Source organism: Lutra lutra, chromosome 9, assembly GCF_902655055.1.
Source record: "Lutra lutra chromosome 9, mLutLut1.2, whole genome shotgun sequence".
Taxonomy (NCBI): Eukaryota; Metazoa; Chordata; class Mammalia; order Carnivora; family Mustelidae; genus Lutra; species Lutra lutra.
In genome coordinates, this window is record NC_062286.1 from 66,075,429 (window position 1) to 66,096,840 (window position 21,412).

General features: G+C 38.4%; 1 protein-coding gene across 8 annotated transcripts in view; it reads right to left on the reverse strand.

Annotated features, from left to right (window-relative positions):
* Positions 1-14,580: 14,580 nt before the first annotated feature.
* Positions 14,581-21,412, reverse strand: part of CCDC85A (coiled-coil domain containing 85A) — a 202,767-nt gene continuing 195,935 nt past the window's right edge. For 5 of the 8 annotated variants that reach the window (XM_047745342.1, XM_047745339.1, XM_047745338.1 and 2 more), the window contains one exon: positions 14,581-16,395. In XM_047745342.1, the coding sequence (XP_047601298.1) occupies positions 16,346-16,395 (50 nt within the window). In that variant the 3' untranslated portion in view covers positions 14,581-16,345. Of the gene's footprint in view, positions 16,396-20,339; positions 20,439-21,412 lie in introns of all 8 variants that reach the window. The other 3 variants (XM_047745337.1, XM_047745335.1, XR_007130046.1) reach the window with 2 other exon arrangements.

Below are 21,412 nucleotides of genomic sequence, written 5' to 3' on the forward strand. Positions count from 1 at the left end.
TATGGTGTAATAATGAAGTCCAGTTTTTTTCTTTAGCATGTTGCTATCCAGTTTCCCCAACACCAAATACCATTTGTTGAAGAGACTGTCCTTTTTCCATTGGATAGTCTTCCCTGCTTTGTCAAAGATTAATTGACCATATTGTTGTAGGTTTGGCTGTATTTTCTATTCCATTCTATTGATCAATGTCTATTTTTGTGCCAGTACTGTACTAATTACCACAGCTTTGTAGTATAAGTCAAGTCTGGAACTGTGATGCCTCCAGCTTTGCTTTTTTTTTTTTATTTTTTATTTTTTTTTATTAACATGTATTATTAGCCCCAGGTCTGTGAATTGCCAGGTTTACACTCCAGCTTTGCTTCTCTTTTTCAAAATTACTTTGGCTCTTTGGGCTCTTTTGTGGTTTCATACAAATTTTAGAATTGTTTGTTTTAGTTCTGTGAAAAATGTTGTGGGTGTTTTGATGGGGATTGCATTAAATGTGTAGATTACTTTGGGTAGTACAGACCTTTTAACAATGTTTGTTCTTCCAATCCACAAGCACGGAATGTCTCCATTTCTTTGTGTCATCTTCAATTTCTCTCACCAGTGTTTATTATAGTTTTCAGAGTTAGGTTTGTTCCTAAGTATTTTATTCTTTTTGGTGCAGTTCTGAATGAGACGGTTTCCTTAATTTCTTTTTCTGCTGCATCATTATTACTGTATAGAAATGTGTACATTTCTATACAGTACATACAGAAATCTGTACATTGGTTTTGTATCCTGTACCTTGCTGAATTCATTTATTAGTTCTGGTAACTTTTTTGATGGTGTCTTCAGGGTTTTCTGTATATAGTATTATGTCATCTGCAAACAGTGAAAGTTCTATTTCTTCCTTAACTATTTGGATATCTTTTATTTCTTTTTGCTATCTGATCTCTGGGGCTAGGTCTTCCAGTATGTTGAATAAAAATGGTGAGAGTGCACATCTTTGTCTTTTTCCTGATCTTAGAAGAAAAGTTCTCAGTCTTTCCCCACTGAGTATGATGTTAGCTATGGGTTTTTCATATATGGCCTTTATTAGGTTATTATATGTTCCTTCAAAACTTACTTTGTTGAGGATTTTTATCGTGAATGGATGTTGTACCTTGTCAAATGCTTTTTCTGCCTCTATTGAAATGATCGTAGGAATCTCATCCTTTCTCTTATTGATGTGATGTTTCATGTTGATTGATTTGCAAATATTGAACCAACTTGCAACCCAGGAGTAAACCTACTTGATTGTAGTGAATGATTTTTTAAATACATAGTTGGATTTGGTTTGCTAGTATTTTGTTGAGGATTTTTGCATCATTTTGCATCTGTTTATCAGAGATAGCATCCTGTTCTCTTTTTTTGTGATGTAGTCATCTGGTTTTAGTATCCGGGTAATGCTGATCTCATACAATAAATTTGAAAGTTTTACTTTTTCTATTTTTTGGAATAGTTTGATAAGAACAGTTTTTAACTCTTCTTTCAATGTCTGGTAGAATTTGTCTGCAAAGCTGTCTGTTTCTGGAATTCTGTTAGAAGTTTTTTGATGACTGATGCAATTTCATTAGTGGCAATTGGTCCATTCAAATTCTGTATTTCTTCCTGCTTCAGTTTTGGTAGGTTATATGTTTCTAGGAATTTATCCATTTATTCTAGGTTGTCTAATTTGTTGGCATATAGCTTACTATAATACTCTTTTAAAATTGTTTGTATTTCTGTGGTGTTGGTTATTATTTCTCCTCTCTCACTTGTGATATTGAGTTCTTTCTCTTTTTTCTTGATAAGTCTGCCTAGAGGTTTATCAATATTAATTTTTTCAAAGAACCTTCTGGTTTCTTTGATCTATCCTATTGGTTTTTAAATTTCTATTTCATTTATTTCTGCTCTAATCTCTATTATTTCCTTCCTTTTACTACTTTTGGGTTTTTTTGTTGATGGCATCTTTTTCTAGATCCTTTAGGTGTAAGGTTAATTTGTTTCTTTGAAATTTGTCTTGCTTCTTGAGTTAGGCTTCTATTGCCTTAAACTTCCCTCTTCGAACAGCTTTTGCTGCATCCCAAAGATTTTGGACTATTGTATTCTCATTTTCATTTCTTTCCATGTAATTTTTTATTTGTTTCATTTCTTGGTAGAGTCATTCATTCTTCAGCATATTATTTAGCCTCCATGTTTTTGTGTTCTTTTCAGGTTTTTGATTGTTTGCTTGTTTGTTTGTTTTTTCCCTTGTGGTTAATTTCTAGTTTCATAGTATTGTCAGAAAAGGTGCATGTGGGTTGCCTGGGTGTTTCAGTTGGTTAAGCCTTTGCCTTCAGCTCAAGTCAGGATCTCGGGATTGGGGATGGACCCGAGTGTTGGGCTTCCTGCTCAGCAGGGAGCCTGCTTCTCCCTCTCCCTTTGTCACTCTCTTGAGTTTTCTCTCTCTTTCTCTCTGTCAAATAAATTAAAAATCTTTTAAAAAAAGATGCACACAATGACCTTGATCTTTTTGAATTTGTTGACTTGTTTTGCAGGCTAATATGTGATCTTTTATGGAGAATGTTCCATGTGCACTTGAGAAAAATGTGTATTCAGATGTTTCAGGATGGAATATTCTGAAAATATGTGTAAAATCCATCTGGTCCAGTGTGTCATTCAAAGCTATTGCTTCCTTGTTGATTTTCTGTATGGATGATCTGTCCATTGATGTAAGTAGGGTGTTAAAGTTCCCTACTATGGCTGTATTACCTTTGATTATTTTTAAATATTTTGGTGCTCCCATATTAGGTGCATAAATATTTATGATTATTATGTCTTCTTATTGGATTGTCCCCTTTATTAGTATAAATTATCCCTGTCTCTTGTTATAGTCTTTGTTGTTTAAAGTCTATTTTGCCTAACGTAATATTGCTACTCTGGCTTTCTTCTGACATTCATTTGCATGATAAATGTTTCTCCATCCCCTTTCAGTCTGCATGTGTCTTTAGTTGTAAAGTGAGTCTCTGTAGTCAGCATCTAGATGGGTTTTGTTTTTTTATCCATTCCATCAGTGCCTTTTGATTGGATTCAAAGTAATTATTGAGAAGTATATTTTTATTGCCATTTTGTTCTTGTTTTCTGGTTGTCTTTGTAGTTCTTCTCTGATCCTTTCTTCTCTTGCTCTCTTCTCTCATGGTTTCCTGGCTTTCTTTGGTGATATACTTGGATTCCTTTCTCTTTCTGTTTTGGACATGAATTACTGGTTTTAGATTTGTGGTTACCATTCAGTTTGTACATAACGTCTTCTGCACATAGCAGTCTATATTGATCATTTAAGTTTGAATCCATTCTTTATTCTTCTCCTTCCCACTTTTAGATATATGGTGTCCTATTTTACATCTATTTATTTTGTGAGTTCCTTGGCTGGTATTTTACAAAAACATTTTTTACTGCTTTTGTGTTTCCTACTTTCCTACTGTCATTTTTGGTCTTTCCTTTCCACCCAAAGAGTGCCCTTGAATATTTCTTGCAGGGCTGGTTTAGTGATCACAAATTCGTTTAAATTTTGTTGAGAAAACTCGTTATCTCACCTTCTATTCTGAATGATAGCCTTGCTGGATAGAAGGTTCTTGGCTATAGATTTTCCCCTTCCATTTGTTTGAACTTATCATGCCACTTCTCTGGCTTGGAAAGTTTCTCCTAAAAAAAATCCCTTGATAGGGAGCCTGGGTGGCTCAGTTGGTCAAGTGTCTGCCTTTGGCTCAGGTCATAATCTCAGGGTCCTAGAATCCAGTCCTGTGTCTAGCTCCCTGCTCAGTGGGGAGCCTGCTTTTCCCCTTTTCTTGCTCCTCTCCCCTGTTCATGCTCTTGTGCATGCTGTCTCTATCTCTGCTATGTTATTCCTTATTTCTGTATCTGCTACTCTTTCCTCAAGTCCATTGAGTATCTTTATGATCCTTACTTTAAATTTTCTATCAAGCATGTTACTTACATCTGTGTCATTTAGATCTCTGGCCATGGCCTTGTCCTATTCTTTCATTTGAGACAAATTCCTCTGTCTTCTCATTTTGTCTAATTCTATGTGCATACTCTGTGTGTTAGGAAAATCTGCTACTTCTGTTCTTGAGGGTAATGGCTTTATGAAGTAAAGGTCCTATAGTGCCTTGCAATGTAGTGTCCCCTGCTCCTTAGGGCTTGGCACTTCAGGGAGTGTCTCTGATGCATGCTGGCATGTCCTACTGCTATGCCTTGGTTGCTTTATTTTTTAGGCCAGTTGTCTGCAGTGGCTCTCTTTGCCTGTTGTAGGCAGTGTTTGGTTCCTGTGGTGTTAGTTGACCAGGATGGGGCCATCTTGGGCTTAAGTTTAGTTAGACTACTAATTTGCCAAAGATGCAGTAGCACCAAATTGCAAAGCACTTTGCCTGTGAGAAGTTTTCATTGGTGAACAGGCCCTGCATTCAGACTCCTGAGTGCAGGAGGGTAGGGCTTGTGCAAGCAATGTAGATGGTGAATGTTGGTGCCCAGGCTGGCTCCTGCAGGTGTCCTGTGTTTATGCTGTAGGGTGGCACCTGCCAGATCCTTTGCTCCTAGAGAAGTCCCTCTGGAAATTCTGCCCCTCTGGGACAGTCTCTAAGTTTAGTAAATAACTCCATCCCATATATGCCAAGGCATTTTCCAAACTGCTGCTTCTATGCTGTATGTCTCATGACTGTTTGTGGTACTGTGTCTTTAAGGGTGGGGACTCAGCTTCCTCTCACTTTCTGGGCTCCCCCAGAACAGAGCCCACTGATTTTTAAAATTCCAGGCTTAAGTCTCACTAGTTGTAAGACCTCAAGAAAGTTTTAAGACCTCAATGCCAAATATTATGGGGTCATCTTCTCCTTGCAGGCTCCTTGGTGTGAGGGTCTGTTTCTCTGCCTTCTTAGTGCCTATGAATACTTCCTTACTTCCAATGGTTTAGCTCCTATGTCTCCAACCTTCTCTATCTTTAGTTGCAGAGATTGTTCTGCCAGTCTTTGGGTCATTTTCTGGTTTATTTACACTGATGTGAGTGTTAACTAGTTGCAACTATGGGACAAGTTGAGCTTACTGTTCTCCTACTCTGCTATCTTGCTAGCCTTCTCTGGGTCTTGTCTTTGTATCCATTCAGTCACTCTGTCTTTTGATTGGAGCATTGAGCCCATTAACATTTTTTAAAAGATTTATTTTGAGAGAGAGAGAGAGAGAGAGAATGAGCAAGCAGGGGGAGAGGAAGAGGGAGAAGAAGACTTCCACCAAACAGGAAGCTCTATGTTTCACTAGATCATGACCTGAGCTGAACGTAGATGCATAACTGAGCCACCCAGGCACCCTGAGTCCATTAACATTTAAAGTTATTATTGATTAGTATGTACTATTTGCCACTTTACTTTCTGGTTGATTTTGTAGTTCTCTGTCACTTTCTTCTTCTCCTGCTCTCTTCCCCTGTGGTGTGATGGCTTTCTTTAGTATTATGCCTCGTTTTCTTTCTCTTCAGCTTTTCCATATGGTTGATTTTTGATTTGTGGTTACCATTAGGTTCATATATAACATAGGTATCACAATTTATATTAGTTGATTGTTAAGGTCAAACACATTGTAAAAGCACTAACTTTTTACTCCCCTTTCCATGTTTTATATATATGATGTCATATTTTACATCTTGTCATATGGGGTATCCTCTGACTAATTGTTGAAGATATAATTGACTTTACTATTTTTGTGTTTTAGCCTCCTATTGGGATTAGAGGGGATTGATCTATTTTTATTACATGTTTGCTTTTACATGTCAAACATTTTCCTTTTATAATTTTCTCCCTGTTACGGCCTTTTCTTTTCACTGAAAGAATTCCCTTTAACATTTCTTGTAAGGCTGACTTAGTGGTGATGAACATCTTTGATTTTTATTTGGGAAACTCTTTATTTCTCCTCAATTCTGAATATCCTTCCTCGGTGGTGTATTCTTGATTGAAGAGTTTTGATTTTTTCCCATTCAGCACTTTGAATAGGTCATGCAACTCTCTTCTGTCCTGCACAGTTTCTGCTGAAGATAGCCCATAGCCTTATAGGGGGAGTCCCTTGTATGTAACTGCTGCTTTTTTCTTCCTGCTTTTAAGATTTTTTATCATTAATTTTTGCCATTTTAATTATTATGTGTCTTGGTGTGGACTTCCTTGAATTCACCTTGTTTGGGACTATATAAATCCTGGAACTGGATGTCTATTTCTTTCCTCAGAGTAGGGAAATTTTCTTTCTTTTTTTTTTTTTTTTTTAAGATTTTATTTATTTATTTGGCAGAGAGCGATCACAAGTAGGCAGAGAGGCAGGCAGAGAGAGAGGAGGAAGCAGGCTCCCTGCCGAGCAGAGAGCCCGATGCGGGGCTCAATCCCAGGATCCTGAGATCATGACCTGAGCCGAAGGCAGAGGCTTAACCCACTGAGCCACCCAGGCGCCCCGAGTAGGGAAATTTTCAACTATTATTTCTTCACTTCAGCTTTCTGCCCCCTTGTTTCTCTTTTCTCATTCTGGGATCCCTATAATGAGAGTGTCACTATGCTTGATGGTGTGGCAGGTGTCCCTTAACCTGTTCTCATTTTTTCTTTTTGCTGTTCAGCTTGGTTTCATTACCCTGTCTTACAAATAACTGATCAATTCTGCATCTTCTAATCTGCTACTTATTCCCTCTAGTATATTTTTTCATTTCAGTTGTATTCTTCATCTCTGTATATCTATATTTTTATAAATACACACACACACACACACACACATATATATATATATGTATATATATATATATGATTTTTTTCCCCCTATCTCCTGTTGAAGTTCTCACTGAGTTTATCTACTCTTTCCTTAAGTCTGGTAAGTAGATTTATGGCCATTATTGTGAAATTTTTATCAGGCATATTGCTTATCTCCATTTCACTTAGCTCTTTCTTGTGATTTTTGTTTTGTTCTTTCATTTGGGACATATTCCTCTCTCTCTTCATTTCGCCTAACCCCCTGTGTTTGTTTCTGTGTATTAGGTAGATAACTGTCTCCTGGTCTTGAAAATAATGGTGTGGTATAGAAGAGGTCCTGTGGTGCTCTTTAGTGCAAACCCCCTTGGTCACTAAGACCAGGTGTCCCAAACACCACTCCTGAGTAGGTTGTATGCTCCCTCCTGTTGTGGCACAATTACTATGGGCATGCTGGTGGTTTGGACTGGCCCTCAGCCCAGCTGTCTGCAATGATCTTCACTTGCTCTGGGCATACTGGGCAAGGTTTGATGACTGCTCTGTTGAGAGGCCTAGCTGCAGTCTCCACAGACTTCCTGGTGGACAGGGTGTAATTCACCCTGGCTGTCCACATTTAGCTGCTGGAACAACTGTGGTACAGCAAAGGGCAGGGTTTTCTCTCAACGCAGCATTCTAGGAGGCTCAGCTACGGGAAACGCAGGCATACTGGTGTGGGGAGTTATTTCCCCTGCTCCTTGGGACAGGAGTCACTTTGGAATGGCACCATTCTGCCAGGGCTAGCTGCCAGGTCTGATGGGGCAGGAGCTGCTTTTGAGCTGTGCCTTTCCAGGTGGGCTTGTTGTGTGGGGAGGATCTGCAGAGAAACATCAGGCTAGGACATGGAGGTGCTAGCATATTAAATAGAGAGTGTTTGAACTGGTTCGTGAAAGAGTCCAGATATATATGCTGGATAGCTGATATCTGGAGGGCAAGAAAAGTGGTGCCTATCAGGTTCTGCCAATCCCTGCCCTCCAGCACACATCTTAAGATTTGTCAAATATCCTTCATGATGTATACCACAGGTGGTTTTCAATCTGTGGCTGCTATACTGTGTCTCAGGCCAAGTTTTTTTAGTGTGCTGGCCCTTTAAGGGTAGGGACTAAGTTTCCTATAATCCTTTAGGCTGTTGTAGATTTAAGCCCTGCTGATTTTCAAACCAGATCTTACAGGGATTCATCTTCCCAGTGTAGGTCCCCGGGAAGATATGGAGGTCTGATCCCCTGTGCCTCCATGCTTGTGATGTCCCTCCCATTCGAGATTAGTTGTGCTGGGGGGGGGGGGGGTTGACCATGTGCCCACCCCCCCACCCCTGTTGATGTGGCCTTTTCTTTTTTGACTAGTTGTGGCAGATCTATTCTGCCAGTTTTCAGGTCACCTCAAGAGCTAGTTGTAATGGGTATAGTTATTGCTTCATTATGTTTATCAAACTAGGTGAGCTCAGGATCCTTCTACTCTGCCATTTTTCTTGGATTTCCTTGTATATTTTTTTTTTAATTTTGTTTGTTTATTTGACAGACAGAGATCACAAGTAGGCAGAGAGGCAGACAGAGAGAGAGAGGAAGAAGCAGGCTCCCTGCTAAGCAGAGAGCCTGATGCGGGGCTCAATCCCAGGACCCTGCGATCATGACCTGAGCTGAAGGCAGAGGCTTTAACACACTGAGCCACCCAGGCACCCCTTCCTTGTATATCTTATTTACAAAGAATTTTGACTGATAGTGGTGACAGAAAACTAATCTTGGCTGAACATAATCTTGACTGAATATGTTGCTAAGACAGTCACCAAGCAAGGTCTCCTACTGTGGCAAGTTGCAGATATTATATATGCACTGGTCTCTGGAATATTGTGGTTTGGCCCTTTTTAAAAACTCATGGTTTCTCCAGTGAAGACTTGCATAAGACCCCTCTCCTTAAGGGTCCGCTGGCTCCATTTTAAAACCTCCCTTGCCATGAATTACCCAATTTCATTTCATCCTTTACATGTTGATAAGTTATAGTTTATCGAACCTCAACATGGAAAAAGTACAGGCTATTATAGGATTTGGGTGCTTTGGAGAACTTCTATTTTCCACTTAGAACAGTATCTTTTTATCCTTCTACTCTTGGGCAAAGAAAGGGCACAGGTGGGATGGGGGATCATAATAGCAAGTCAACTTTGAGAAGGCAAAAATACTTGAGAAACAGATTAAAGCTCTGAGTTAGATGTATCCGTGACTCAAAAAAATACAGGTACGTGGCTGTGGCAGAGACAACAGAAGGAGAGAGTACCCTTAGAACTTTAGTCCTCTTTAGAAGGGGGCAGAAGCCTGATCAATGCCTTAGAGCAATAGCTCCTTGCCATGTGCAGTCTTTCAGTAGAGCTGCTCAGAAAGGAACAGCCAGTCATGGTAAGATCTTCCCTTTGGATCAATGTGTGGGTTGAGAATGTTTCATCCACTCACCTCTCCTGTGGCTCAAACCCCATTTTGACTAAATGGCATGCAGAGGAACACCATGTTTGCCAGCTTACTGTCTTTAGAAATGCTGGTGTCAGTAGACCCTGTAAATGCCCACAATCCTATCCTGTGGTGGGCCTTTGTGGCCTGTACAAAGGGAGTGGGGGAAATTCCAACTCATGTCTCTTAAAGGTCTACAGATGAGTTCAGTTGGGGCAACTTGCCCCTATGGACTACATTACTCATCTTCCCAATACTGATACCATCTGGAGGAAACAGGGATGCAGTGGGCTGAATGCAGAACTGTTTGGCTAATGATCATTCATGAGCCCTATACATTAACCCTTGGCTTTGATAGTTGGGCTATTCTAAGTGATGAACTCTATGGCTTGGACAATGAAATATATACTAAGGGATGGATGTTCATGATTAAGCCTTTGTGGAGTCAGGATAGATGGAAAGACATTTGGGCTGGCCTGTAAAAGCCTAAGGCAGTCTTCAGTGCCTTCCATGTCCTGGTTCATAAGGCACTGACAATTCTTGGCAGTCAGGAAACTGATGCCCTAGCCCAAGTATGAGCCCTAGCAACTGACCCTTCAGTAGACAGAGCAGACTCGGTATAGAGAAAAAATATCCAATATGGGATGGCATATTGCCAAGGATGCCAGATTACCTTTGAAATACATGACTCGGTTTATGGACTAACACGATAAATGTGTTCTAAATGATCCTCAAGGCAACTACCAAAAGAATCTGAATCCATCCACCTGAGTTCCCAACTGGTGAGGGATCAGTAGATTGATTATATTGACTCTCTTTCCTCTGGGCGAGGGTTATAAATATGTCCTGGTTTGTGTGGACACTGTATCTGGCCTAACCCAAGATTTCCCCTGTTGCCATTACAAACCAGGCTGCCATTATTAGGGGACTAGAGAAACTGAGTACCATGTACAAATACTCTCATCAAATAGATGGTGATCAGGGTCACATTTCAAATGTCATGATATATAGAAGACTGAGTAGTCTTCCCTTACTATTGAGATTTTGCCTCAGCATTTTTTACCTTGTTTACCAGATGGACTGGAGGATAGAGGGAGGGGTCAGGAAAAGTAGATGGAAAATAAACCTAAGGAATGAGGAAGGACTTGAAGCCCCATTTGCTAATTTTATTTTATCACATAAAGAGAATATAGAATCTTTTTTTAAAAAAAACAGTGGTTAAAGGAATCACTTGTTTAGACACACTGTTTATTTCAATAAAATAAAGCTATTGCATCTTCCAATTTGCTGTATTAGGAGACCATATATCCAAGCCATGGCACATAGAATGTATAATTTTATTGAGTAAGATTTTGGGTAGTCTGTAACAAAATCCTAAATCAAACTAGTTTACAACAATAAGGAAAAATTGAATCTATTTGAGAGTCCAAAATCAGAGTGGACCCAAGACAAGGTATAATCAGTGTTTCAGGCCACTTTTCTCCACTCTTCTCTTGGCTCTACCTTTTCCTATATGCTCAGGATGACTTTTCTAATGGCAGCCCATGTGACTATAGGCAACAGAAAACTCAGCACATCCCACACTAGACAGGAAAAAACCTTTCCCCCTACCCATCCAGTAGAATTTCTTCCAAGAGTTTAAATGAGCCTTGTTAAGTCTTATAGCCACATTGGACCACAGGAATGCCATGTGTTGATTGGCTTAATGCCATGTGTTGATTGGCTTAAAACATGCCATGTGTTGATTGGCTTCTTGAGCCAAATATTAGCATGTAGGACGAGCCTACAAAGGCCAGCTTTGAATCTAGGCATTAATCAAGATTCAGCTCTGGAATTGGAAATTACTTCTCTGGATTCACTTGAACAATGTAGAGGAGGGATAGGTTTCTAAAACAAAGGAGGGCTCTCTTAGGAGGGAAAGAAAAATGAATCCTGGGTAACCAATCAGAGTGTTCATTGTTTGAATACAAGGGCTAGACTGAGCCTGGGAAATGGTGATGGTTAAAAAAAAAAAATACCTTAGATACTGTTAACTTGGTCTGTCAGAAACCCATTCCTATCTAACCTAGATTACTACAAAGGGAAAACACTCTTTTTTAAAAATAAGGCCTCTCTGGGGGCGCCTGGGTGGATCAGTGGTTAAAGCCTCTGCCTTCGGCTCAGGTCATGATCCCAGGGTCCTGGGATCGAGCCCCACATCGGGCTCTCTGCCCGGCAGGGAGCCTGCTTCCTCCTCTCTCTCCACCTGCCTCTCTACTTGTGACCTCTGTCAAATAAATAAATAAAATAAATAAGGCCTCTCTGAAATGCCATTGTAAGCTCATGCATCTTGGCCCAAACCCAATAATGAATCCATGGAATCAAAGGCCAATTTCAGATACTTTTTGCTTCTATAAATTGCATTCCCGATTAGCATATGAATCCGTTTCCATGGACATTATGATGTTGTATATTGTATGCTATCACTTCAGAACAGGATCTAGAAAACTAAGGGTCCTAGAATGGGAAAGGGACAATCTTCTTGGTAATGAGACCAGATGGAATTATAACTTAGGCATGGAAACTATAAAAAAACCCTACTGTAAAAATAAGAGGATTTTGTGTTTTAAAGGGACATTCTTAAATCTCAATGAAATGAGACTATACGTCGTGTATGTTTTATTGTTACTTTCAAAAGGTTTTCAGATAGCCTTATGACCTTAAAACTTAAAATAAGGCAGGGCACCTGGGTGGCTCAGTCGTTAAGTGTCTGCCTTTGGCTCAGGTCGTGATCCCAGAGTCCTGGGATTGAGCCCCATATCAGGTTTCCTGCTTGGCGGGAAGCCGCTTCTCCCTCGCCCACTCCTCCTGCTTGTGTCCTTCTCTTGCTCGCTCTTTCTGTTAAATAAATAAATAAAATCTTAAAAAAAAAAGGCAATTAAAAAACAGCTGAAGAGAAGGATGAAAGAATGAAGGAAAATGGTAGAGGAAGTAAGGGAAAGCACTATGGGAACAATAGTAGCCATTTCTCTTAACTTTCAGACTTCTCAAAATCTAAATTCTGGCAAAATTTCTTGGCTTCAAGCCTACTGAATTGCTCTCAGCAGTGTCCTTTCTACCGTACAGCCAATGTACTGAGTTTTTCATGGTAACATTCTCAGGATGTGAAATTAATTCACTATAATAAATGCAGTATTTATCTTTTTTTTGAGAATATTGGTCATAGTTGTGAAATTCTCCTAACTTTAATTCTTTTCCTTGGTATATTTTCATTAAGTTGTGTGTTTGATTCATAGTCATGGCTTCCCGCCAATATTGGGTGATTCTTGGTTGCATACCCATCTTAGTATGGATATTTCCTCATTAACATGCTGTTTACCACCCAACTTGCTTAAAGAAACGGCTCAGGATATTGTGTTTGGGAGATTCCTAACCCTGAGTGTAGGGGACAGTGGGACAAACTTCTAGGCAGGCTGTGTCAGTACCTAATGATCTGGGCACAGAGGGTCCTTTTCCTCTCGTTGTTTAACAAACGGAAGACTTTGCCCTGTGCCTCCAATTCAAGTATCCTTACTCTCTGCTTCTCTGCTCCGGCCTAGGAGAAATTATCTTTTGTTCTCTGACCCAAGGAGGGAGCGATTATATGCAGGAGTCAGCGATTATATGCAGGAGTCAAAATGCCTAGCTACTGTCAGTTGCTCCAGAAGCCCATGCAATGCAGGTTCAAAGTCTGCCTAATTTGGAGTACCCTTGCAGCCATTCTCTTATCAATACCTTCCATCATGTACTTAGAATAGTGAATCCATTGTTTTAGCTAGATTTTGTCTTTCATTTTCCAAGAATTTATCTTAATTGTTGGTTCACAGAATACACTATTTGTTATGTTCTTGTGAGATTATAAATTAACTCTTCTACCATTTTTGGAGTTTAAGACAAGAGGAGGGAGCTATTGCAGATATTCCACCATTTTCGAAGCAAAAGTCTTTATTCTCAAAATGTTTTCAGGGATATGAAAAATGCAGAATTAAGTAGTTGTGGAAATTTTTTTTTTCAGACTTAATCATTCCTATGAGAATCAGACCATTATCCCTTTTCTCTCCCCATTTCCACCATGACCATCTGTGATTGGCCAGGATAAGGCCGGAGGATATATAGGCCGGATGATCTACAGAAAACAGAGCTTGAAAGTGTGAACCATGCAGCTAGAATCTCTTTATGTGGTTAATAGATCTTTCATGTTGATGTGGTTCCCTCCTAGCCCAATGGTATAACATTGCCGCAGCTCATGGGTCTAGGCTCCTATGTCTTGGAGGTCTCATCATTGCTCCTTGTGGACTGTCAAGACCATAAGATTTGGAACTATGGAGACTCTAGAGAACCTTACAACAAGGCAATGAGATAGATGTTCTCTCTTTTCAGCATTTTAGGACACAGAGTCTCAGCAAGGTTAAGTTCTTTGAACTCATAGCACTAATTACAGAGGCGAATGCTGAACTTGCTGGTCCAAAGTCTGCTTTGCTAAGCCAAAAAGCCTTTCTTCAGTGCTGGACTTAGTAAAGCATATGTTATATTGGCTCCAGCCATTGTGATGTATGGCACAGTTACATCTGGTGATATATTACTGGATGTCACATCAGTTCTGAATTTTCTATTGTGCCTTGAGCATATGGTAAAAACGTAAAAGGCATTCATTTGAAAAGCTTAGATTATGATTGTCAGTCTGTCAGCTTCAAGGCCGGTAATAATATTCTGCCAAGATGTATAAATTAACCTTTGTTCCAGAGAAAAGGAGGAGATCATAAACTGGTCACAGAATGCCACACATTTTTATTGATAAACATATCAGGTAAAAGCAAGATTCAGGTCATGGACTATCTATTACGTCAGTTAAAGTTAGGGCTAATGCTCAGTGTAGGAAGCCTTTTCCCATCTTCTCAGTGGTTTCCTAGGAGTAGGTGTGTTCTCTGAGCATGTGTGTGTGTGCATTTGCCAATTTAGGTCTTGGTCTTATAGGTATATATGTTCCTTCAGTATTGAGACCAAGTTTTCTACTCTGCAATATCTCCCCTTAGTATATTTCCTCCTATCGATGGTTTTAACAATAATTGAATTCAATTCAATCTATGTGAATTATAACAAGTAAAAGATTTTATAACACCGATTTTTAAATATTCTTAAATACGATTCTAAATTTTTAACTACATTATAATAGAGAACAGTGTGAACTGAGTAACCTGAATGTTAAATCCCTCATTTTGAACATATTTTAAAAGATTTCTTTTATAGTTAAGATAATGAATCATCCATATTACCATCATTAATACTCTCATACAGGAACATGATGATACTTAGTGACTATTAGAAATCTACTCAATGTAGGAAAAGCATTTTGAAGGAAAAAAAAACACTGAGATTAAATAATTTATTACCATTGCTAAGATGAACACATAATACTTGATACTCAATTTTATGCAGAACTTTAAAAAAATAGTTTTAATACAGTATCAAAATTTACACAAGTATTTTGTCAAAAGACCAGTGTTCCTTGTATTAGCTATCTGCAGTGTCTACTGCAGGCACAAAAACTTGTTTTAAATGTCCTCAGAGCGTAGGAATACAACAATTTAAGGATGAAAGCTTTTCTACAAGAGAAGGTGTAAATATAGCAAGCAATTTTCTTTTACAGAGTAATAATATAACATTTCAAAAGAAAGATGAGCTTAACTGGTAACCCAATTACAATAATTAGATAATTCTATAGTAAATTAATTCATAAATATTTTCGGAAAACAGAGGGCTGTTTTTTCATCACAGTAACATTTTAAGAAGTGTAACGAAATTCCTTCACATTTCTTCACCAATAACAATTAATACACTGTAATGAGTCCATTTAAAAACAACAGCAACAATGAATATCTGCTATGAAGCCAATCTGAGTAATTTAGAAGAAATCTAAAAACTGGGAATTGTTGCATTCCTACTTTTATAATTGTAAACTACAATAAAAACTTAGCATTCTGTCACAGGCCTCTTGCACATTCATACAAGAAACTATCATTGCATCTGAAAAAACACAATACCTATCATAGCATTTCCAATACACACAGTCTAATATTATGTGTATTTATATATATACCAAAAATAAGAAACTAAGCAAAGCTAGCACACCTCGTTTTCAAACCTCAAGCAATCTGAACAAGAGCTTTTAGCCTCAATGAAGGACATGCGTCAGTTTCATAAAACTGTTAGCTGCTGTAGGCAAAGAAAGCTTTCTCATAAATGCGGTGCAATATTTTAAAGTTTACATAAAGTTTATTAAATATAACAGCAGATCTAGAAACTAAATTGTAGAAATTGACATCTCACAGCTGGAAACACTTAGAAAAATTATGTTTGCTTGTTCTTTAATTGGAATTAATATTAACATCAACGGATACACTGAATGAATATGGAAGTTGGTATATCCCCAAGATGTGTCTTCATGAATATAGCAAGATTAAAAGAAAAGCTATATTTATCCTGATCCCTTAAAATAAATGGTACTCTCTGATAATCACTCTACAAAGTCTTGCTACGCTTCTAGCTGGTAAAGAGAATTTATGTAGTATTTTTAGCACCTCAAAAGTCAAAACAAATATCCCAGAAACCTTATCTTACATCCAAATTCATTATGCATCAGGAATTCGTAATTGTTGACTATAATAGAAGAAACAGGTGCCTGCCTCTCAAACTTGGAAAGCTGGAAGACACCTCTTCCTCAACACAGTGTGGTCGAAAAGTCCCACCGTTCTGGGCAATGAGTCAACTCCACCAAACTGGATTCTTCCAATCATGCAGGTTTCTTAGTGACAATCTTAGATCTGAGGAGTCAAAAACATTTTAGTTCTAATGAAAATACTGGTACCCAAATGGTAATTTTCAAAGCTGTCTGAAATTGACTTGAGATGAGCTATTGTGGACATGGAAATGAGAGATGAAATACAGCATCAGTAATACTAAAGGTTTTATAGGGAAAATATGTGCAATGTACAATCACTCCAGGTTATTCAATGAGTCCAGGTTTGTGCAAACCCACTTTTTTCTTCTTTTATCTCTCTCTGGCAGTGGTGATCTCTTGTTTGAAAGACTGCCTTTCACATTGGTCCTTTGTACTGGTTTCCAGACAAATGTTGCCTAATCCCAGGACAGGAACCTGCAGCATCTCCAAGTTTCCTCCACACAACCTTAAGAAAGGTAAAATTAAGTAAGTAAGTAAGTAAAAATAAGGGTCATAATTGCCCCTCCACAAAGAGAGTTGTGGTTTTTAAATGGGGATCTATGAAGGGGCAAAGAGAAATGTGAAGACGAGACAAAATATCTCCATGAATGAGCTCAAACACAGTGAAATGTGATGGAAGTTTCTAAATCACAAGAGCTGTTCAGTAGAGGGAACTGCTATGCTTTGTTGGCAATGAGGGTCGAAATTAAAGAATGATGTGCCAACTTACTCTAGGTACATGGGTGGTCCTCAACTCCAGCTGTAGCTGTAGCTCCAACTGAAGCTTACACAGTAAGTCCCACTCTCAGATTGACTGCACTGGTAGAGGGGAGGCATGGTCATCGGTATTTTTAAAGCTCCTAATATAATTCTGGATAGCCATAACTAAGAACACATGAGCAAAATCACCCTGGTTTCTATATCCTACATCTTGAACCAGGGATACCAAAATGTTTACTCCACCAAGGAAAGGAAGTTTTTGTTCTTGAGCTATTTTAAGCCCCAGCTACTAGCCTTAGGCCACAAGTAAATTTCCCTGGTTGTTCCTACAGAGTGGGGGGTGGCCCCCTCGGTCATAAATCTTAGCTACCAAATAATACACTCTCTCAGATTATCAAAGCAGAGAGCATACAAATGCAGGAATAATACTAAGAATACATTCAAGAATCACCAAATAGATACAATATGTCAAAAACTGGGTCATTTTAGAAAGACGATAGCAAAAGGTGAGATTAAGAAACCAAAGTAAAACCCCTGAATACACTGATGATATACCAATATGCTAACTGGAAAATGTACTCCCTTCCTCCAATTAACAGTCATAACCCTCCTTAGGGTGATTGACTATAAAGATTATTTTCAGATTGATTCATTCCCCCAAATTTATATAGCTCTAACATGAACACAAAACCAGTTGGTTCATTATTGAAAGACGGTTTCTCTCTTTTTTTTTTTTTTGTTTTCGCATTTATTTTAAATAGAGCTGATACTTTAGGGAAACCCAATACAAGTCATTGTTACACATAAGAATACAGCATTCTGTCTACCTTCATTTCTAAGCCAATTTTAGCAGACACAACTATGTGGTAGAAATGACCTGTCCTATTTGAAGAGGAGTATATTGATGGTCCTTAAATAGTAGGAGATGAATGATCTAGCAATGGAGGGCTCCACCTGCCCACAAGAGTTAGGGAAAGTCTCATTTCTTAATAGACAGTGAAAAGGAGCCAACATTGAATCGGAGAGCCAAGGGATGCTATGGACTTGCCCTTTCTAGCCCTTCCATGGTACACACAAACACTGCTGACAGCAGTGCTTTAAATGTCTCGCTGTATCCTCTGCTGCTAAGCCAAAGACCTCCAGGAGCATTGACACAAAGCATTAGACGGTTACAACTCCAAAGTGCTAGTGCTCCCCAAGTATTCAACTGTAGGATGCCATAGGCCTTAACCCTGAAATTACCATGTGGTGGAAGGAGAGTCCGAGAAGGCAAAATTCTGAAATGAGCCAATGATACTAAGGAGGGCGCAGAGTAAGGACTTGTTAATTAAAAGCAAGACTAGGTGGGTGTCTGAATCAGACAGACACTTTTTCAGCTCTTCTCAGGGAATTTGCAAGAGTCAAACTTACCTAAAAAATGAATATATTGCACTGTAAGAAACCATTAAATCTATTTTTGTGATACAGTTTGGAAAGAGAATAAAAGTATCTCTTACTAATCAACATGATGCTAACAGTCACTTCTTTGTATAGATGTTGACAACTGATCTCCAGGAGGCACAGCAGAAACAGAGGCAAAACTTACTAACCTAAGTTCTAGCTGAGTCTTCGACCTGACCTCACATTATAAGAAAACTTTGTATTTCTGTGACATTATTATATAAAGCACATAGTTCCTTCACTAGGCTTAAGAACCTTAGCTAGGTTCTAAGAAATTACTTATCTGTTAAAATTGCTCACAATCTGTTTTTCTCTTTATTCTCCAGTATGCACTATGAGTGTTCGGGGGTCATATAATTTATAATGGTGACAAAAACATTTAAAATCAACACCTTGTTCTCTTAGCTTTTAAAGAGTTTCCAAATGTAAGAGTGCTAATCATCGGATTTGCGTTGGCTTGCATTTTTTCATCAAACTTTGGGAATCAAGGACAAAAGTAGACAGGAACTGCTAACGGCAAACAAGGAGGGCAAGCTTTTGGCTTCCTGAAAATATCTGCTACAGGGAAAACCACCCCTGTCATTGCATATGGTCTTCTGAAGCACTTTTGGAAATACAGGCCAACAAAAAGATAGACACAAACTAATCGAGACTCAGTCCGTTTCTTCTATGACTAGGAAATGAATTATCCAATGTCCGGAAGTCTTTTATCTAAAACAAAAAGGCAAGAAAAAAAAGAAATCCTGACACGTATTTTTTACAGAACTTCAGGAATTATGAAAAGTAGAGAGGGTCCCTTCTGGAAGATGCATTGCCTTTCATTCTTGGGGAAAGAAAGTGCAAGTCCCCAGATTTACCCTACTTGGGAAAGTGGTGATTGCTGGTACTCAGAGGACATCTGGGTATAGTCCTGACTTATTGTTCATTAGAGAACAATTCGAGAGAGCAGCTTTATTTTGGGATTTTAACTTCTTCAAACACAAAATGCAACTGTGGGGATCCTACCCAGAGCTCCTTCTCCAAACTGCCCAGGGTCTGGGGTGAAACCCACCCCCCGAATTACAAAGGATCCTGGTGTACTTCTCTTTGGAGAACCACCAGTGGAATGATCTCTGTGCTCCTTTCTGGTTCTAGAACTCCTAATGTTTGAACTTTCTTACTCCATAGTCAAGAGATGAAAAGCAACAGGATTTTTTTTTTTAAGTGTGTGGCTTAACTATTCGACTTGATCTGAAGGACATACTCAAATTGAAAACTGTAAGGACAGGCTGAAAAGCTACAGAAGGTGTAAAGGGTGGTGCATTGGGGAAATTATGACTTCTAGAACTAATGACCTTTTGAAAACAGATGAAAACAGATGCAAGAAAGAAAAACAGCTACAACACAAAGAAGCAGGAGAATAAAACTGTGGCCCCAGCACATATAAAATGCCCAGGGGACTTAAAACATTTATTGGATTCCAAGAATACCTCAAGGAAGTAGATACATGAGAATATCTGGTCCTAATAGCTTAAAGGTATTTCTAAGCAATTTTGATACCCTCATGGACAAAGAATGTGAGGACAAAAGTCCAATAGAGCCAGTTAAAATCAGTGCTTAATATAATCTGGTTGTTTTAGCTTTTTAACAAACTTTACCAATTATACTCTTGTGAATTCTTGGATTAAATGATATACCCATGCATATTACTCAAAATTTAGCCAGGGATTAATAGTAAAATCCAAATCCCATTATTGATATGCATCAAAATAGTATGTCAGTTTTTTTTTTTTTACTGTGTTCTACTCTGATTTCTATGTGTCTATCTCTTATGTTCATATATATTTCCTCTTAACCATTTTCTGAGCTTTTATCCAGCACTGAAAGGTAATGATACTACTTTATGCGACATGAAGTGCCCATATCACATGACTTTTAAACACTGACTTTTAGGTACCGCTTGAAAGTATAAAACAGAAACCCATTTCTCAAAACTAGCACCACAATGTTAGACAATAAACAATTTAAAAATGTTCATAGATCATTCTGGAATCCAGAATTGGCTGATTGTTGCTTACCTCAATATTTTATGGCTGTTAATAATACTGCAATAAAATATGCTAAAGATAAGAAGGGGAATTGGTTTTATTTTTATATAAAAAAAATAAAGGCATTTGGCCAGCATTTTGAAAAGTAGGTATCCATAAAGTGGTAACTAATCTATGATGGGGCTTTCAACACAGAATACACAATAAAGCACATTAAACTTACATTGCACATTTCTCTGACTATAGCTTTTTCTGTCTCACTAAGGTCATTTTCATACTCTTTACCCTGTTGACGATCTATAGTTTCCTGAACATCCAAGACCTGGATTTGTTGAAAAAGAAAAGCAAATTTCACATGGAAAAAAACTTGTTAGTTATGAATTAAACCATCAAGGAGCTCCACTTTGTAAAACCTTTGGTTTTCTCCGTGTCTGCGTATCAGAGTGGATTACTATATGGCAAATCTTTTAAAAGGGATCAATTCTACTTGATTTTCAAATGGCCATGAAAAGCAATTGTATCACTAATAGTCAATTGAATGTATCTAATTATTGGAGACATTAATGAATTTAGTTAATTGGGTCATTAAGATAATGTGACTATGTCCACCATTTGGAGAAATTCTTGCTCCACTGTAAAGGTGAGCAATATAATTAACGATCTGCCAAATAATCCAAATGATCTGTAGACATGGCCTATAGAAAAGAGGACTAAAGGAAATGATACTGACAGGTGAAACCGGTCAGAACCCAGGAGTATGTACATAAGAACTCGAGTGAACATGAACGCTACTGGCATCACAGTTCTTGCCTGGACATGTTCCCAGGGCCTAGAAAAGGCCTATGAAAATGGTTCTTTGATAATATCAAAGAGAAAAACTGACTCCTTTCAGTGAAAATACTTGAGCAACACTTTATATTTCATTAGAGCAAAGAAAGAAAGTGTTGGCATGAGATGCTTTTAAGCAATTTTAGAGGCCTCTGATTCCACTTCTTTTACGTTATCTCTAAATGGATTCTAAATATTTCTTCAAGTAGGTTTAAAAGTTTTCAGGCCATACTTTCTATAGGTCAAAAGGGGAGAAAACTTTGGTTTTGAGTGTAATTTTTCTCTATATCCTTTTATAAGCCAAAGCACTAATAAAGCAAAAAGACCCAAGAAAACAAAGCCCCCAAGGTAACGCTTTTCCTAAAAGCTCCAAGAATCCCCACTGAATTGTGACATTGCTAAACTCCTTGGTTCTGTTGTTATCATGGTCAGTGCTAATGGTCACACCTAAAGGCGTCACCTGAGAAC